Genomic DNA, 20258 nt, shown 5'->3' with positions numbered 1-20258 from the left:
ATCAGGCAACACTGTTGCCCACACAATATGGTTTAGTACTAAGGCGTGAATGCACTTTAGATTAATGATAAGGTAGGATTAGAAATATAGAGCAAATGGTCAGGAATAGGGTAAATGTTGGGTTTAGGCATAAATCAATAACTAAAATAAATCTAGGTCAATTATGGATTGATACAAATACAAACTTTTGTGTGGGGAGGTGTTACCCCTGTTTTAGAATCAGAGTGAGGACTTTTTTAAACAAATTCTATTATCAGATTTAGGACCATTTGTATTAACCTGGGGAAATTTCTTTGTTCCTCGCTTTATTTTTTGCTAACGGCTAGGTTTTTGATTAAGATGCAAATTAAGTGAAGGTAATAGTTAGATTTAGGGTAATTGTCAGGGTTAGAGACTAGAAAGGGTAGAAAATAGGAGTCAACACATCCTGACTATATAGAAAGACAAGAGTGTGTGTAGGGGAAGGAGGGGTTTGGCTGTGTGTGTGCAAAGTTGTAAGTGTATTTTGCCATTTGTGTGTTGGTTTAAAGGCCAATGTTTACAATAGCTTACACTTATCTGGAGCAGGGGCAGCGCTGGGGTTGACATGAATGATTCACACGAGGAAGTGAATGTTATCCAATAGGATAGAAGAAGCAATAAGCTTGTGGAGTTTCCTGGAAATCTCTGGGAGTTTTTTCATTAACACATGGCAGGAGAACAGAAGTAAATGAGATAAGATGTGGACTTCACTAACCCTTGACTTTAGATGTATCCACAACTTGGATTCAGGCCACTGTTCTTTCCCCTGCAGCAGACATTCCATGCATTTTAGCGTCATTTATCACGTCGGGACAAGCCAGGTTGTTGCAACCTACCACTGTTCATAAACATATATAATGTATGCAGGAGACAGTGGACAGAAAAAAATTGTTTGGGTTCATATGTAGTTTAACAAAGAAAATATTTAGATGACAGCAGATGGATACATTTATTTTTAAATCAAGAGTATGTAAAAGGCTGCAGTACACCTACAGATCGGTAAAAAATATGGTAACAGATAAGGCTGTTTCTGTGCTGATCTGTTCCAGATGATCAAATATTCTTACATGCAAAAACAATTAATTGGTCAATGTTTTCATTTGCAAAAGGAAACCATGTGGAATTACAAAACATGTTCTTGCACTGTTAAAATTTATATGTTAAAAAAATCTTTGAAAACAAACAGAGCGGATAAGCAACTAAGTAAAAAAATAAAAAATTAGTGTCCCCACTGTATTTCCAAGGAACGCAAGGATAGTGGTCCAAGTTTGCTCTCGTGTGAACTGCCTTAAAAAAAGAAAAACTGTCTTCTCTTAAAGGAGCGGAAGAGGCACATATAAAAAGTCTTTGCAGAGCAGTTGCAACACAGTTGACAGTTAAGAGGGAACAGTCAGCCTTTTCTTGCTGCCTTTGGATTTCTGAGAACCAAAACATTGAATACCTCTGAAACGTTTAAAGTTGTTCTCATTGCAGTCATGTTTGTGAACACAATTGTGACCATTCTGCTTCTTCAGATCATACACGAAGGTGAGTGTATCTGTCTAATGTGTGTTGTATCTGTATTTGTGTTTTCCTCATGTAAAAGCACTGATTTACAGTCTGTAAACTTTTAAACCTCAGGTAGCATTGTGGTCGCACAGGGGGTGAATCTGCGCTGCCATTGCATTACCAAGGAAAAAAAGCCCATTGGCCGTTTCATAGCAGTGTTGGAAGTGCACGCTGCAAGTTCGCACTGTGCTGAAGTTCAAATAATGTGAGTCCTTTCCTTTATGCAACCACCTGTGTAGATATGGACTTTTAAAAGAACAAGTCCTCCCAGAGTATTGTGCAATTTGTGACGTCTCTGATATGTATTCTATCCTGCAGTGCAACACTTAAGATGAATAACAAAAAGGTTTGCCTCGATCCTGAGGCTACATGGGTCAAAAGAGTACTAAAGAAAAGACGTGCCAGGTGAGTGTGCTCTTGTTTTTCTAAACCAAAAAATATGACTAGAAATTTGGAGAACTTATGCATTTCAGAGTCCAAAAATATCAGCAAAATGCAACACGCTTAGTCTTTCCAAATTAGACTGAACACAGATATGTATTTATAGGCACATCGCAGATTTTTTATATAAAGAGTTGATGCATATGAATAATTTTAAAATGAATCCTCTGGCCAATGTACAGCAATTGACACTATCAATGCAACAAGGGGGGCTCCCATCTTGAAATACCAACAATGTAAGTTGGGAGATGACGGACCATCATTGGCCAGGTCATGTGACCTGGAGGAACGTATCCCTCTTACATCGCCATATAGCTAAGGCTTTTGCTCTACTATTTTCCCGCATGCTCGACTACTGGTCTTGGCTGAGGAAAGGAAAAAGTTTATGCTCACTCACGTAGTAAGCCTTTGCTGTCGTTTTCATCTTACACATACTCCCATTAAATCTTGCTCTCTGTTGCAGAGTGCCTCACGCTCCCTTTGTTTCCAGACACCCTGAAGAAACTCCAAACGTTGCCTTTATTTTTTTAAAATAAACAATCTTAAATCTGCCTTACCTGTCTCCTCGGTATGCTCTGCATGTGGATCAGAAAACAGGACCATGGCAGATGTTTAGTAGAAGCAAAATACGGGCCGTTATAGGTCTAGCGCCCCTAGTGGCCAAAAGTTACAGAGTGTTCCTTTAAAACTGGCTTTAAAGCATTACTGTATTTTCCAGACTATAGAGTGCACCTCACTATAAGCCTACTATAAGCCACTCATTTTAATTGTCTTTTTAAACTGGAAATGTACATACTGTATATGCTGCACCGGGCTATAAGTCGCCGATATCTACTGAACTGTACCCCACCTAACCTGTAGGGGGAGCTCTACATATCAACCCTAGATTAGGGACGAAAAATACTGTTTATGGAGCTTCATCGGATCTTTATTTCAGCTTTGAATGAGTTTCACAGTCCCTTTATTGATTTGACAGCTTTAATGCAGTAAATAACTGTCAAAATGTGTGAATTCGGGACAGTTGTTCTCTGTTGTGCATGCTAATTAAAAATTAGCCCCTTCCTCTTTAATTTTCAACTTCGCCTCTGCCTACAGATGGTCCAGAAAAATCAACAGCTTAACTTTTAAGCTGCATGGTTCAAAGAATGGGAGAAGGTAACGGCTTATAGTCAGGAAAGTACGGTAGTTTAGGAGTGTGAACATTTCTGTAACCGCCTCATTAAAGCTTTTCTTTTTTTCTGCTGGGTAAAGATTTTCCCTTAAACTTAAATTATACAGATTTCACTTTAGATAAAAGTAAAACTAACTCAATAAAATGATTTATCAAACTCCAATTTACTGAAATCTTGAATTTTGACAGAGAGTGGAGAAGTCATTTGTCCTTCAGATAAACTAACATCTTGCAACATCTGATTGCTTTGTCATCTTAGACTCAGCTGGATGGCAGCTTCAGTTATTCGTTAGTTACTTAGACGTGCTTAGTCATACAGTTGAAAAGCATATCAGGGTTACGACTTATTTATTGTTATAGCATTTCTGATTAGTTACTGTCATTACATTGTCTATAATACTTAATCCACATTTCTTTTTGATTATAATTATATCATGTTCAGATAAGCCTAAATAAGGTAGCTTCTACTCACGAAATCTATTTTTTTCTTTCTTTGAAGGCAAAAAGTGAAAGAACAAACACCCAAAGCATAGCTTTTCACCATGGAAGCTTTGAATGAACAGGACAAAGACTGTTTCCTGAAGGAAGAAGTTTCATGCAACAATTATGACCGTCAGTAACTAATGGGACACACCTAACTGCCAGCAAGGGGAGAGACAACAGGAAAAGCGAGCCTTTTCCCATAATCATATAACACAATATTCACTATGTCTTATCACCTTGAGCACATATTGTTGTAAATCTTTAAATCCATTACTTTTACCATGAATGGTGTTTCATCTTAAGGCTTATGTATAAAGATGTTTTTTTTTCTTTTCTTAACATCTAAAGTTAGTTTATATCTTTTTCTACAAAAAAGTCAGAGGGTTTATGTACAGTTTGAATTCCCTTTGTTATCTAATGTAGTAAAATAATGATTATGAATAAACTGCTTCTCTTTATCCTTATATCACAATATATATATTTTTTATTTATCTTGTCTTTTTTATTTTTAATTATTAAAAATGTATACCATATCTTTATGATATATGTTTAATTTAAGGTACAGTAAATAAATAATGCAACATCTATTGTAAAGATTTAGATTGAAGTAACAACTCTGCAGTCTCTGTTTGGGCGAGAATATTTCTGTTAAAGATTACAGGGCCCAAATATCTTATTTGCAAAAGAAAACTATGGTAGTTTAAAAAAAAATATCTTAGTTTAGAAAAACAAAAAAATCCAGAGGAGAAGTCCCTGGACCCTAAACCTTGCAGCCATTAGAAAATGGTCCAAGGCCAAAGGGGGCTTTAATATGTTTACCCATTCTCATATTTTCCATAGTGATATTCTTAACAACCAGATCACATCACCTACAATCATAGGAATAACCAGAGTTAATATGAAATGCAGTTCTCACAGCGTTTAATTCCCTCGTATTTCAGTCAGAGTTTAATACAGCCAAATATTTGTGGATTATTTTTATTGATGATGTGTGAATCTGTTAAACCCTAATAATTTCTGCCTGTTGCATGTCAGAACTAATGTTTTCCCAAGTAGTTTATCTAATTAGAACAGTTTTTCTGTCAAGATAAAAAGTCATCTTCATTATGTACGTGGCAAAGATTTTGGAATGGAATGAGAGCTTTGTCCTTGATCTAAGAACATAGTGTGATATTTTGATATGGCTGGAGCCTTGGATGTCTCCTCATCCGCAAACGTGTATGATGATCTGCCTCTGAGCATAAGACAGGCCTCTTCTCTCGCTGTTTTTAAGTCCCTTCTTAAGACTTATCTTTTTTCCTTGGTTTTTGGCACAATTTGAGAGGTTTTACTTTGTTTTATTCTTTTTGTATGCTAATATGTATTTTACACTTGTTTTTTCTCTATTTTATAATTTTATTGTATTTTATGATTGTGTACAGCACTTTGGTCCTGTCCGGTGTATAAAGTGCTTCATAAATAAAGTTGGTATGGTATGGTATGGTATGTAATGATGTGGCATACTTGGATTGTATAAAATGCTTCTCCAACTATGATTTGGGGCCACTTCACGAGATGTGAGCCCAGTTGGTAAACACTGCCTTCTGTAACCCTAAGCAACTAGTCTGATCTCAGTAAGATTACAATTTCTATCAAAATCTCTTTTCATGTCTCATGGTTATTTAATACATATACATTATGAGTGTTATTTTGTGCAGAGTGATTTCTTCTCAGGAAAGAACCGGGGAGGGAAAGGTGTAAGCACAGAGCTTTCCATAACAAAGTCCAGTGAGTGGACCAACAAACCATCAAGAATGGGATTTATTTTAGAAATGTCCTGTCATACTTTGTGTTTCTTATTAGCTATACACCAAATGAGTGATTATTAATGGTGATTCTTAGGATGCTGTCTTTTCACAGATGCAAAATGCCAATTTAGAAAGTGTGAACACCTGAGTTTCGGGTAATTTGTGCACTTAACTCAGTGACATGACCTTTGACAGTCCTTACTTCTTATATCTGTTTCAACATTTTGTTCAGTTGAGTTGCTTTGTCACTAAAATTATAAACTAGCGTGTTTCCACCTGTATCTTTTTAAAAGAAGTAAATAAAGTTCAAAGCATTTAACAACACAAGGTGAGTCAGTCACAGGACACAGCTTATTTTTAGCATGTTGTAGAATTTGTGAATACCAATGCACTTAACTGAAATACAAGCGAATTAAACAATGAAAATGACATTTCATAATAACTTAGGTTTTTCCTATCTGATATCAACATTTTCTTAATGATTTGAAAAATGAAGATATGGCTAAAAAAAATTAAAATACCATATTTGTTTTTACAATTTTCAGCACTGGTCTAAACAATATTTTAATATATATTTCCTATATCTACATTTAAAAAAATGGGATGTCCTTTTCTTATGTGATATACTGTAAAGGGGAATTATTTTTAAATACTAGAAATGGTTTTGTTCTTTGTAAAACAACTCCATCTAACGGTCATATATGGAAACTACAATGAGTTTGGATTATTTGAAACAAAATTCTCCTGTTGGTTGTTTCACAGCGCAAGCTACAGTAATATTGACAATGTATTTTAACAATGAACCAAAGAGAACATAGGTATCAATAATACATAATTCTTATCTCATATCAATTACTCATGGTCTCTGTATGTGAGTTCAGATCGAGCCATCCATGTCTTATACTACTTTGAAATTCATATACATTCGTATCAAAGTACTTTCCATATATTTGGTTGGTAAAGTGCATGTCTCCAGTCAAGAATGCAACATGATAAGATATTAAAATTGTTGACTGGTTTTAAAAACCTGAGAGACTCCACTCTTGAGTATAAATTAAAAAGAATCAGAGAAATCTTGCCCAAAAAATCGAACAAATCATAAGCTCAAGACAATCCAGCATGTTAAATATCCAAGATTTAAGATTTGACAGGTCCCAACATCTATTATGAGCTGTGTTGTTTTTTTTCCAGCAAGCCTTTTTTGTTTTTGTATTTATGAAGATGCTGCACAGTTGAATATGAATCTGTATATTATATTTATCAAGCTACCTTTCTGTTTAGTTTTATTACCAAAGCGAAAACTGTAAAAAGGTCACTATGCAACTTCCTAAAAAGTAAAAAAAAACAAACCACTTTGTTTTCCAAGTCTGAAGTGGTGCAGATATGCAGTGTTTTTTGGTTTGGTGTTGTCAGTGTGATGCAGAGTCTGCAACAAGATATGGAGTTTTTTTTCAACAGTTCAGCTGTCTGATGATGGTGGGGAATAAACTGTTTCAAAATCTGCTGGACCTGCATCGAATGCTGCAAAGCCTCTTCCCAGAAGGAGCAGCATGGAGAACAGTCCATGGTGGGGGTGTGAGGGGTCATTGATGATGTTACGAGCTTGGGACACGCAGCACTGGGATGAAATATCTTTTATTAAGGGAAGAGGAGCCCAGATGATTCTCTCTGCTGTTCTCACTGCTGTTTTCATATTCTTCCAGTCTGTGGCACTGCAGCTTCCAGTAAGACAGCTGGTCAGAACGCTCTCTATGGTGCTTCTGTAGAAGGTGGTGAGGATGGGTGGGGGCAGGTGGGCTCTCCTCATCCTCCGCAGGGAGTACAAGCGCTTTTGTGCCCTGTTGACTAATGAGGAGGTGGTCTACACTGTCATCTAGGGGACCTCTGTGTAATAAACTGTAATAAACCATCTAAAGGCCTGTATGAAATTTCCAAATAAATCTGTGATTTATTTGGAAAATATAGATGCTGTGTGGTTTCATTTTCCTGTTGGTTTATTGTAATCAGCACAGATTGACAGTAAAATGTTTCTGCCACCTATTAGCTTTTTGCCACCCTGCAGTGCACATTGCTCCCCCATAAACATTTTCTGAAACTCCTAATGATCTTAGATCCTAAAGGAATACAGCTGAGGCTTCAGAATCATAAAGACGAGGTCAATACAGAAACCCAGCTCCTAATTTGATATGGCATGATTAATATGACACACTTTGATGGATTTTCACTTATGGTTTTATGTCTGCACTTACTTCACAAGTAGCTATCCCAGGGTTACTTCTGGGCGTTTTATCGATGAAGTGGAAAAAATGAGCAGAACTCCAACACGTATCAGGTCAGATCTGGTAGAGATGAGATGCAGCTATTTTTAAGGAGTAAGCATGAAGACAAGTTTTCTGAGAGATGTTACATCACCGGCTTGAGTAATCACAACCAAGGGATTGAACAGTGGTGTGGATTTTTAAGAAAACATCAGATCAATTTCTTTCAAGATCTAAATGAGCTGGATAAATTTTCAGGGGACTTCATTGATAAAAATCTGATACATTTTACCTGGAAATAATTGAGGTAGGTAGTCTTTCTGCTTTTTGGATGAATTAAGAAAATTCAAACTATCCATCCATCCATTCATCTTCTTCCGCTTATCCGGGGTCGGGTCGGGGGTGTAGCAGCCTCATTAGGGAGGCCCAGATGTCCCTCTCTCCCCAGCTACTTGGCCCAGCTCCTCTGGGGGAACCCCAAGGAGTCCCTCAGTGTCCATCCAGGATGAGTAACCAATAAATATATTTTAATGGTGCATTCCTCTTGGTTCCTTTCAATAGATCATAATGTCCTCTGTCTTACAATTGTGCATTAGTATTCATTGCACAGTGCAGTATAGTTATTGGACTCAGTTCCAATCATAATTATTCTCACAGTCTAGGCTACTGTTTATATTTCTTACATATTTCCTCTGTAGTCTAATAAGGACACAATCCACAGTACTTATTTACAAAAATGCAACCCTAAACTAATTTAACCCAGATATAGAATTTATCAGTAATAGCTATGAAATTGTGGAAGTGCTGTTTTATTCTTCTAAAAAAAAAATGGTGTCCTTTAATCCTGTATCTGGCTGTATGTAGGAAGAGAGGCAGAAAACAGGCTGCTGTGCTCAGCTCAACTTGCCCGTTCTATGACAGATAACTTACAGATAGACACTATATACTTACTTTTCTCACTATATATTTACTATTCTTTTTTTAGATCCCATTCATGTGAATTTCATATACTGCTGTGGCTTATCAAAATGTAAGACAAAAATGTATGTATGTCTTTTTTGTCCATCAACCCATCCAATAAATGAAATTAAAAAAACACACAACAGACAAAAAAAAAAACATACAATATTTTTTGTCTGTGTTCTTTTTTTATTTCATTTATTATTTTATGAAACACAATAGAGATCACTGTACTAGTAACACAGTTAGTTGGTGTTCTCATACTTTTTAAGTAAAAATAAAATCAAACCAATGAAATTCTTACATTTGTAAAGACAAAAAAAGAGGAAAAACAAATGTGTTTTATTTTATATTTTGTTTCAAATTTAAACTTTTCCAAAAATGAGTTGTTCTATTTTGTTTATGCAGAGGCATAGCCAGAGAATTTTTATCAGGGTGGCCAGGGAAAAAATAACCAACGTACACTGAGGGGTGGCCAAAAGCAGATAGACACCAGAACCTCAGGGTCAGTTTACAATTCAATTCAATTCAGTTTATTTATATCGCGCCAATTCACAATACATGTCATCTCATACACATACACTGTTCCAAAAGAAAATTAACAACAACAACTTCTATATTTTCTAAATAAAGCCAAACTATACTTTCCTACAGCCTTTGCTAACAACTGGATGCATATATTTAAACATCCAGGCTGTCTAAAGTAAAGGTGTAGTGGACAAATTTTTATTTAAATTTTTAATTTAAAACACATTTTAAATAAATAAAAGGATGAGCAGTGTTAAAGAAGAAAATGAAAATGCAAACAGGATTATTGATTACTAATTTCATTTATGAGTCAAACAATGCAGCCACATTCTTACAATGAAAAAGCATTTCTGAAAATGTTTTTTCATTTGAAATATGGTAACGATTTGCTTCCATAAAAAACATCCATGCATGTATTGTTGGGGCCCCAACACATAGGCTGGCCCAGGGACAAATATATGTGAGATCCGCCCTTTTGCCTGATGGCGCGCGCCAGTACTTTTGCGTGGAAGGAGGGAGGAAGGGGAGGGGGCGCACAGGGAAATGGGGTCTTAAAGGTAAACGCCCACTTTTTTCGAAGCGGAAGATGGAGACCTGTGTTCGCCTCTCGCCGTAAACTGGCAGCCTTTCCGCTCTGAGCTCCATATTTGTGATCTGCAGCCACCATGACGCGCTGCGGCGAACAGCAGCTGCTGCAGCGGCGGCTGTAAGGAGCTTCTCCCGCAGGCGGACATGGAGCGCTCGGTAAACAGCGCTCCAACATCGAGCCGACATGTGTTGATCCGTCCACTTATGGCGAACTGCTGAAAGGTAGGGTTTTTCTTCTTCATCATGTGGAGCTAAGGGTAGTTGCGCAATAAGTTGCATCAACCAGCGGTGCAGTCCTGCTAGCTGGCCATCTTTATTGCTTGCAAACTTTGAAGGAAGCACAGCTTTGGATGTTTATCATATAAACATTAAGAATATATCCTGACGCTTAACATTTACCATTGTTTTCCACTCTGTGATAACAGCAATAGTATCACATGATTAAGTATGTTTATTAATGTTGACCTGTGTGGTTCCCTGTTGTTTTGCTCCTGTCTCCAGGTGTCTCTGCTGCCATGGAGGTGGGGAGCATCCCCGTGGAGCTGTGGAGAGTCATCCTGGCCTACCTCCCCCTCCCTGACCTGGGCCGCTGCTGCCAGGTGTGTCGTGCCTGGAGGGAGCTCATCTTCTCCCTTGATAACACCCGCTGGAGGCAGCTCTGCCTGGGCTGTCCTGAGTGTCGGCATCCCAACTGGCCCAGTCAGCCTCACCTGGAGCCCCCATCCTGGAGGGAGGCCCTGAAACAGCACGCCCTCGCCACCCGCACCTGGACCCGAAACGGGCAAGAGCTGCAGTCTTCCGCCTGCCTGCTCTTTTTCCGTAGACGAAAAGACCGCCGGGTTTTGCATGTGGGCCCCGGGTGCGAGTTTGAGACCCTGCGGGGGGCTCTTGGAGCGGTGGGGCCATACGATCGTGTGGTGCTCCATCCAGGGGTGTATGAGGAGCAAGCTGAGCTGGTGCTGAAAGTCCCCGTGGAGCTGGTTGGCGTCGGGCGGCTGGGTGAGGTGGCCCTCCTGGTTTGCATTGAGCAGCAGTGCCCGACTGCCCGGCTCTGTAACCTGGTGTTTATGCCACCCTGGTTCTCCACTGTTGTCTACAAGGTGTTGTAACAGCTTGTCACGCAGTACCTTAAAAAGTATTCACACTGCTTAAACATTTATCCTAACACTGCAGCCACAAACTAAAGTTTAATTCACCTGATAGACCAACACAAAGCAGTGCATGATCTCACAGCGACAGAAAAAGGTTCCATCGGTTTCACATTCATTTTGTTTTACAAAAACAAATGAGAGATGTGTGCCATATTGCGCACATCAGGAGGTTTACCATTGATTCAATTCAGTTTATTTATATAGCGCCAATTCACAACTAATGTCATCTCAAGGCACTTTACAGTTCACCAGATCATACAGTCAAATTGGTTCAAAGTTTTCTATCTAAGGTAAACAAGTTGATTGCATCGACTCATTGACTCGAATGTAATCCCTCACACCAAGCATGCTTGATCAAGTTTTTCCTTATAAGCCAACTATTTCAAAATCAGAATTACTTAATTAAAACCTTGCAGAAAATTATTTTCTTGCAGTGAAACCGTCTACAGAAGTAAAATAGAGCAAACATATAAGACTTTATAAAATATGTAAGTAAAATTACACCCTTCCCATATAAATAGTGTAAAATAAGATATAGGAATAGAATAAGATAAGAATAAAATAAGGATCACAGTATGTACAATCAACAGTATTAACAATATACAATGCTGCTCAGTACATAAATTGTTATTATTGCACATGACGGTGTTATTGTGCATAGTGAAGTAATTAAATGAATAAATAATAAGTAATGAAATGATTGTCAGAGAGATGAATTGTACAGTTTGATGGCCGCGGGCAGGAATGACTCTAATTGGTAGATTGTCCTCCTGTGCATCATTTAATCTCAGTATAAATAAATCTATTGCTTCAGATTTGATAAGGGTAGCTAAATCCTTTTGAGAATTTGCAGGAAGACTTGAAAATGTGAATTGAGATTATTAAATGCAACCCCTTTTCTTTTACACCTTATAGAACATTTTTTTTCTTTTACTACATGGGTGTAGCATAGGTTGTTTTGCAAGGAAGAATACCGTCAATACTTGTCCTGATAATGGTTTTGTCTTTGTTGCTGAGTGGGTCTGATTCCAATCACATTACTGTCCTTGTCTCCCTGCAGACATCATGGGGTCACGTTCAACTAGATAACTGCAACTTTGAAGGAGCCCAGCTGCAGATCCGCGGCCCCGGGACATGCCAGGCTCGTTTTTGCTCCTTCTCCCAGGGCAGCTCTGCCCACCTGCTTGGCGTAGTGCTCAGTTTGATGGACAGCTGTGATTTCTCGGGTAGCGACACCGCTTCTGTGACGGTGGAGGGTCCTCCTGCATCGGAAAGAAACTGGGCCTGCAAACACTTGGCTGCTTTGGCTAGAACGTTCCCGCCTAAGGCTGAAGGCACCTCCAGGGTTCCTGAAGGCAGTTCCACTGGTGAGGCTGATGGTAATTTTAAAAGGGACGTTAACATGGAGGACTGGAGGAGACGGACAGGTGGAGATGCAGCATGTCGGGGCACAGTTATAGAAGATGGCTGGAGTGACGGCGAGCGAAGCGAGGGAGAGCAGGACATCCAAGAGGGAATTAAAACCACCAAGAAGTTCTGTCGACTGGATTACAAAATCCCTTATGACCACCACGGGCTGTCCCATTTACTGAAGACTCGGGCGGATGGCTCTCTGCCACTAGCCTGCTCCCCTGACCCCCCATCTGTAACGCCTGAACCCCTCAACCTTCAGCAGGAGCTAGACAGGGACCCCGAGGCCCAGATGTTGGCATCATCAATCCTCGGCTGCATCCTCAGGCGCTGCCTGTTCAGGGACGGGAAGGGGGGCGTTCACCTGTCAAATTATGGACAGGCTCGGCTGGAAGAAAATGTGTTCCGCGGCCTGAACTATGCCGTCCGCTGCATCCAGCATTCAACAGTAATTGAAATAGCTGTTTTTATTCTCTAATAAATGTTTAAAATACAATCCCTTTCAAAAGTCTGCACACCCTGTTAAAATATCTGGATATTGTGATGTAAAACAATGAAATAATGGGTATACATTTTATTTCATTTATGACCCAAAAACAAGCTAATCTGCTGAGGGTGGGGTATTAAAAATGAAAATTGAAAAGATGCAAGTTTTAAGAATAAAGCTGGAGCTTTAGGTGCTGCCCTTCCAGGTGCAGTGACCTGGTTATTAAAAGTGTGCAAACCTTGAAATTAATACTTTCTTAAAACACTTTTTAATTTTAATTTCAGCTTTGATTTTAAGATCTACTATCAAGTATATTCAGTTTGATCAATCTACATTGAACTTCAGCGATCGCCTATTGATCACTTCCAAACTTTTCCATATTTGCATGCTTTTGCAAAAACCATAGTTTGCTGGGAGGTTACTAACTTTATTGTTTTTATCTACTTAATCAAGAGTATGGAACCCTCAACAGCAATGTTTATGAACCATGAGAGGTGGTTTTATGGTCGAAAGGAGATGCTTGGTGTCAAATTAACTCATTCCAATGGTAAAACATGTTGGTGGCAAGATCATGCTCTGGTGTTGCTGTTCTTTTAATAAAATATATGTTTTTACCAGTTCAAATTAGATTATGACCAGTTTTAAAAACTGACCCAATATATTTTATTGTGCTAGATTGGAAAGTCAAACTTACTGCATATTGTTGGTTGTCCAGGAAGTCCAAGCAAGCATGTCAGTTTGCATTAGAGTGACTTTCTGAGGGGAAAGTTAAGTTAGTTTTTGAAAGGCATTACCAGGTTCAAGAACCAAATCCGAAAAGAAATTTAGGGCTAATTGAAGAGGTCATATGGAAATTAAAGAGTTTTCATATATAAGTGAGGATGTGGGCTGATGCTGAAAAGCATCAAAACTCTGTTCTATAAAGTATTACTTTACAGCTGTTTTTGGTGTATTTTTTAACCATATTGTTCTTTTGTTTTTTAATATCTAATAGTTGTAATAAATTAAGATATCAGGGAATTTTTGTTTTGTTTAGTTTTTTCCATTTAAAATAACATTTTAGCAGAGGTGTGCACACTGAGAGTCACAGTATATTCTTACACGTTTAGATATCACAAGGTATATTCCGAATTATACCAAGTTGAGGCACTCGGATCATGGGTAATTTAAAGCAGCTTTCTTCTCAAGCTGTTATTTGAGCTGCTGGTTTGTTCTCTCTCTCATTAGATTGTGATGCTAAGAAATGAGGTGTGCGAGTGCCGTGCTTCGGGTGTGTTCCTGCGCCTTTCTGCTCAGGGCCTCATAGCAGAAAACAACATCCACTCCAACGGAGAGGCTGGACTGGACATCCGGAAAGGGGCAAACCCCATCATCCTGGTAAATCATATACACTGTATAATAAAGTTAAACTTTTTATTGATGAAATTATCTGCCAGTTGGTATAGAAAAATACTTTCCCTGTTTTAACAGTTAAATGTCAATTCTTGTTAAATGAATTTTATTGAGAATGCTGGCACAAAGGGAGCTGAATTTCTGAGATTCTGTCTTTTTGTTCCACAGTGCAATAAGATCCACAGCGGTTTGCGCTCTGGGGTTGTTGTCCTTGGCAATGGGAAAGGTTCCGTGAGGAGCAACCTGATCTATAACAACAAAGAAGCTGGTGTGTACATTCTCTTCAGCGGGAACCCAGTGGTGAGGTAAGTCGGACTGCACCAACATCTATCTTTCTTCAAATTGTTTGGGTGTTGAAGCCTTAAATATTTAGATACTATTAACTGTGCATGAATCATGATCACCCCTCACTCTGGATTTCTTAAGTATTTTTTATCTCTGGAAAGCATGACACCCACAACAGTTTTCGTAAGTCCACTTAGCGTAGAATGTTCAGCAATTAGAAATGGAAACTGTTGCCAAAAGTATAAGACTATTTATCTCCCTTTAATACTAAGACTTGAAGTCTGTGGCCAAACCTTTGCAGCTGTAGAACTTGTCTGGGAAATTAGTCTTCAGGTTTTATCTGTGTTTTTATGGGAATATTTGACATTCTTCCAGTAGAGCATTTGGCTGCTGGACCAGAAAGCTGTAGCTCACAGTCTCTGTTCTAATTCATCCCCATTGTGCTCTTTTAGGTTATGGTCAGACTTTTGTACATATCAGTCCCCTTTTTATCACTTGTTTTATTGAGATTCAGGGGAGGGCCTCCTCTGGCTGTGATTGGTTGTTTTGACTCGTCCCGAATTATTCTTTCCAGATTGAAATACAGGCAGTATGCGGGACCAATTGAAGCAGTTTTTTTCACAGGTTACATATCACATGTACTGCTGTCTGGGCATAGGGACAGTTTTAGCCAATATGACAAAAAAGTGATTTTTAAAAACTTACAGACTTCAGCTTTAATATAAACAAAAACCAAAGCTTTATGATGAAATGCAAGGTAGTCCTGTAATTTACTTTTAACACTTTTATTTAGATTACAGAAAGCTGGAGATTAGATTAACGACTCATTGCACTCCTTAAATCTCAGGAGATCAATATAATTCAATGCAAAGATTTACACGCAATCCAGTACTGCTCACTGAAGATTTGGCAACCTATTTTTTATAAAGGGTCCTGATCTACTTTCCTGCTTCTTCTCCCCCTCATCTTCTTCTGGTCATCCTGTCCCTCCTTATCTGTCTCTTCGTCCTTCTCGTCTCTGTGCATCAACTCTATGACCTAAGCTGACACTGGCCTACTTATGAAAATAAAAAGTGTGGGGTTAAGTATGGGGCCAAAATTGTTGTTTTATTATTTACAAATGTGTGTGGAGAGTTGTATATCTGTATCTCGATTTGTGCGTGTGCAGGGGGATTTGAAAATGTGTAAATGAAACTGTAAATGTGTGAGGAGATTTGCGTGTCTGTACAACAATCTGCAAATGTGCAAAACTACTTGTGTGTCTGTAATCTGGTTTGCAAATGTGTAAGAAATCTACAAATCTGTATTCAGATCTACAAATATGTACTGAGATTTACAAATCTGTAGTAAGATTTTCAAATGTGTCCGACATTTGACACTGTGTCCGAAGTATTTTCGCTTTAACACCCAGAAATATAGACACATCATTGGTTACAAGTCCAGCGGTTTCTCGGTTGGCTCTCTTTACACACGTGATTTTTGCTACCCTTCTGCCGTGTGAGATGCACAAATGCGTAAAAGGATTTGTATCTGTAATATCTGGATTTGCTGCCCTGGGCGCAGGCTCACAGGCTGCCTCTTCCTCTTCCTTTTTTTTCCCCGCTGCGGGAGTTGACTTGACAAGGAAAGATGGCTGCTAACAGCGAGATGGTTCGAACGTTTGCGGCTACAAATAATCCCAAAAAAAGGAATTTTTTTTTTTTTTTTTTTTACACTTAAGTCGCTTACCCATGGATTATTTGTAGCCATCTCTGTGTGTGCTTACAGATTGTTCTACACATTTGCAAATCTTACTACAGATTTGTAAATCTCAGTACATATTTGTAGATCTGAATACAGATTTGTGGATTTTTTTTACACATTTGCAAACCAGATTACAGACACACAAGTAGTTTTGCACATTTGCAGATTGTTGTACAGACACACAAATCTCCTCACACATTTACAGTTTCATTTACACATTTTCAAATCCCCCTGCTCACGCACAAATCGAGATACAGATATACAACTCTCCACACACATTTGTAAATAATAAAACAAAAATTTTGGCCCCATATTAAGGGTCTTGCACAGAGACCCAGAGTGGCAGTCTGTGGGAGTGGGGCTCGAACTCAGAATCTCAGGATTGCAATCTCTATGCCCTAACCACTAGTCCACCACTCCCCAAATTGAAAGCTTCAACATGACTGAACTATTGTTTCCGTCTACCTGTAGTGGGAATCGCATCTTCCAAGGCCAGGCAGCAGGAATTGCCATCAACGAGAATGGCAGAGGGCTGATAACAGGTTTGCATTGATGACTAAGCAATATTTCTTTATTTGTACTGGACTATTAATGCAAATATGTTTGTTTTTATTATTCTAGAAAATGTGATAAGAGAGAACCAGTGGGGAGGGGTGGACATCAGAAGAGGAGGGGACCCAATACTGAGGAACAACTTTATCTGTTATGGTTACTCTGATGGAGTGGTGGTGGGAGAGAGAGGACGAGGACTTATTGAGGGAAACCATGTCTACTGTAAGTCCCTTCAGCCTCACTATGGTGGACTGTATCATTTTATACCAGAGTGCAGTTATAATCTCACCTACTTTGATTTGTTTAGGTAACAAAGGCTGCGGCGTGTGGGTTATGTCATCCAGCCTCCCACAGCTCTTGGGGAATTACATTGTTCATAACTGTATGTACGGACTGGCGGTGTTCTGCAGGAAAGATCCGGACAACATCGAAGCCAGGGAGGGGAACTGGCCCATTCAGGAGGAGGTTGGTGGAGATATAGGCAATGGGGAAAGGAGGGGAGTGGAAGGAGAAGCCAGGGAAGGACAGGAGAACTTCAATGAAGAAGGGGAATTGTTTGCTTGGGAGAGCGATCTAGACAGCGAGGATGAGAGACACTCTGCTCGGCGTTCTGTCAGCGTGGCGCTGATGGAGGGCAACTGTGTGAGCTACAATGGAGGTACTAAGCTGTGTTTCAAAAGATGCATGTATTCCTAGTTAAAGTGTGTATGCCTTTTCTGCTTGTTTACATTTTGTCACATTACAACCACTGAAAAACAGCTGATTTTGGTCTGTTCTTTGACAGGGTCATTCTAACACATGTGAATATGCTTTAGACTAAGCTATTTCTTTTAGCTCTGGCTGTATAATTAGTGTCATCGATGACACTTCCAGGAAAGCCTGTGGTTGCGTCCCCTTCAACCTTCCTAATAGCATCTGAACAGCATGATGCTGCCACCATCATGTGGCACAGCACGATTTAAGCGACTTGTAAAAGCAATAGGGATTTTATTTATAGGTATTAAGGTAAAGAGCTTTTTTATAGAAAAAAGTTCAAACCCATGTGATCCACAGTGGTTGCAACATGAAGAATGTAACAAACTATAGAAAGCCTTTCAAGGAGTTTTTTCTTAAAGCACCAAATCTTCCTTCATAATTCTCCCTGTTTCTGCCTTTCTGTAGCGGTCGGCCTGTATGTGAAGAGCAGCGAGGCCCTGAATGTTTTTGCCAACCTTATGAACAGGAACTGCGGCCCAGGCGTCGCCGTGCTGCAGAGCACTCAGCTGACCCGCCTCGTTACTAACTGCATCGTGGAAAACGGCCGGGGTGGTGTTATAGTGGAAAAGGACTGCAGAGTTGAGCTCCGCGGTAATGGCATCTATGAAAACAGGGGCCACGGTGTCAGGTTCAGTGGCAGTGGGCAGATTGTGGAGAATGATGTGGTTGGTAACTGCGGTTACGGCATCCAGGTCTCTGCAAGCACTGATATCAAGGTAAGATATTTATTTAGACTTATTTCAGAGATGCTCATATTCAGATCTTTGCCTCTGTGCATATGATGCAAGTTTGGTGATTTTGGTCTTCAGGTGGTTCGTAACCGTGTCCAACCAGCCCAGGGCTGTGGTATTGCTCTGCTGGGACCAGTGAAAGGTGTCGTCCACGACAATATCCTGTTCCAGGGTCACCCAGAAAACAAGAAACCACTCCTACACACGGATGCTGGAAATGAAAGCTGCATGTTGCGTAACAACAGTATTCTAAGGCATAATGACAGGTAACCAAGCAACTGAGTGAAAAGTGACTTTTTTTTTTTCTTCTCCCTTCAATGTCAAAGCAAGCAGCCCCTGCTGATTTTCTGAGGGAAAATTTGGCTGCATCAGTTCTACCTAGAAAGTGTCAAAGTTAGACGTAGTTTTCTTGCGATTTGTGCTTCCGTGCTCCTTTTTCACCATCACTGATGGTAGATGGCCACAAACGTCAGGATGTTATTATAAATCAGAGGTCTGCAGGCTGTGGCTCTTTAGACACTTGTCAGTGGATCTTCATCACTTTGGCTGAAAATGATGAAGAGCCAGCTAATCTTAGCTAAAATAGATATACTAATAAATGCTGGTGAACATTTCCTCCTACATACTCCCATACTGACCCGACTATAGGTCGACACTGATTAGACAAGACAACCCCCTCTTTCCATGACCAGTTTTAGTAACAAAACAAAAAGGAAAATAAAGACTGATAAACTAAATTTATTTTATATTTAGGTGCTAAGAATTTAATTGAAATAATATACTATTGAAAGATTGGTGCAATGAAACATTGGTGAAATTTTGCAACACTTCAACTGGAATGCAAGTGGAACTTTGCTCATGGAATGTCTCAAAAACCTGCATGACTCACAAGCATCCTCTTCCCTGCTGTGCTCGCTGTCACTTATGGAAGTAAATATGTGCCATCAGAATTTGAATAAAAAATACCTCTGAAATTTGAATGTTGTATATTAGTGCTTACTTTTTCAGTATTTAAATAAATTCAGAATATATTTTTAACCTAAAAAAAATTCAATGTCTTATTTGTACATAAAAAAAAAATTCAGTGTAATTTTTTTTACATGGTTGCAATTTTCAGTTATTAAAAAAAATCACATTCCTATGTGTGGGGGGGGGGGGGGGGGGGGTGCTCGGAGGTAGCGAGAAGTAATATGCCGGCACTACACGGTGTAAGATTAACAACGGCCCAAACCAGTGTTTTAAATCAGGCTTTAAGATAATGTATCAAACTTCATGCGCAAAATAAAATATACTACAGAAATATGAAAGCATTAAACTCACCGCTGGGTTTGAGTTCGCCTCCATGGTCGCCAGCCTGGGTGATACTGGTACTTCTTCAATATGACGGTTGTGTCACGTGATTAGGTGGATGTTGGAATCGGACATCCATTGCTAATGTCTGTGACCTGAAGTAACATTGGCCATTTTTACAGCGAATTTTTAGACGCTGAATTTGAGACAGTGAATTTGAGCAAGTTGAATTGGAGGACAACGAAAATATTGCATTTGAATTTTGAAAAGTTGAATTTTTTATATGCTGAATTTTTTAACACTGAAAATTTAAACTGTGAAAAATATGTATATTGAAAATTTTATCACTTTGAAATAGGAATGTGATTTTTTTTAATAACTGAAAATTGCTACCATGTAAAAAAAATTACACTGAATTTTTTTTTTAATGTACAAATAATGACATTGAATTTTTTTTAGGTTAAAAATATATTCTGAATTTATTTAAATACTGAAAAAGTAAGCACTAATATACAACATTCAAATTTCAGAGGTATTTTTTATTCAAATTCTGATGGCTAATATTTACTTCCATAGTCACTCCTACTCCCACAATGCAGCCCTGCAGTTTTTTGATACTCTCCTTTAGCTGTTCGTAGTCTTTTTGAACGTTCCCTCTTCTGACATTGCACACTGT

The 20258-nt window shown here is 38.9% G+C and overlaps 2 protein-coding genes across 2 annotated transcripts in view; both read left to right on the top strand.

Annotated features, from left to right (window-relative positions):
* Positions 1–1354: 1354 nt before the first annotated feature.
* On the top strand, positions 1355–4440 carry LOC119794202 (interleukin-8-like). The gene is made up of 4 exons (XM_038301636.1): positions 1355–1548; positions 1642–1774; positions 1888–1974; positions 3681–4440. Exons 1-4 carry the CDS (start codon positions 1497–1499, stop codon positions 3712–3714), a joined length of 306 nt encoding a protein of 101 aa, XP_038157564.1. The 5' UTR covers positions 1355–1496; the 3' UTR covers positions 3715–4440.
* Positions 4441–9744: 5304 nt separating this feature from the next.
* fbxo10 (F-box protein 10) overlaps positions 9745–20258 on the top strand; it is a 15454-nt gene continuing 4940 nt past the window's right edge. The window contains exons 1-10 of the mRNA XM_038301657.1: positions 9745–10007; positions 10287–10885; positions 11997–12794; positions 14061–14210; positions 14394–14530; positions 16725–16795; positions 16875–17027; positions 17113–17463; positions 17967–18277; positions 18371–18558. Coding sequence (XP_038157585.1) covers positions 10301–10885; positions 11997–12794; positions 14061–14210; positions 14394–14530; positions 16725–16795; positions 16875–17027; positions 17113–17463; positions 17967–18277; positions 18371–18558 — 2744 coding nt within the window. The 5' untranslated portion in view covers positions 9745–10007; positions 10287–10300. The remainder of the gene's footprint in view (positions 10008–10286; positions 10886–11996; positions 12795–14060; positions 14211–14393; positions 14531–16724; positions 16796–16874; positions 17028–17112; positions 17464–17966; positions 18278–18370; positions 18559–20258) is intronic.

Source organism: Cyprinodon tularosa, unplaced genomic scaffold (assembly GCF_016077235.1).
Source record: "Cyprinodon tularosa strain WSP-4 unplaced genomic scaffold, ASM1607723v1 ctg470, whole genome shotgun sequence".
Taxonomy (NCBI): domain Eukaryota; kingdom Metazoa; phylum Chordata; class Actinopteri; order Cyprinodontiformes; family Cyprinodontidae; genus Cyprinodon; species Cyprinodon tularosa.
Note: the sequence above shows the minus strand (reverse complement) of the source record. Positions and strands in the feature narration are given on the sequence as shown.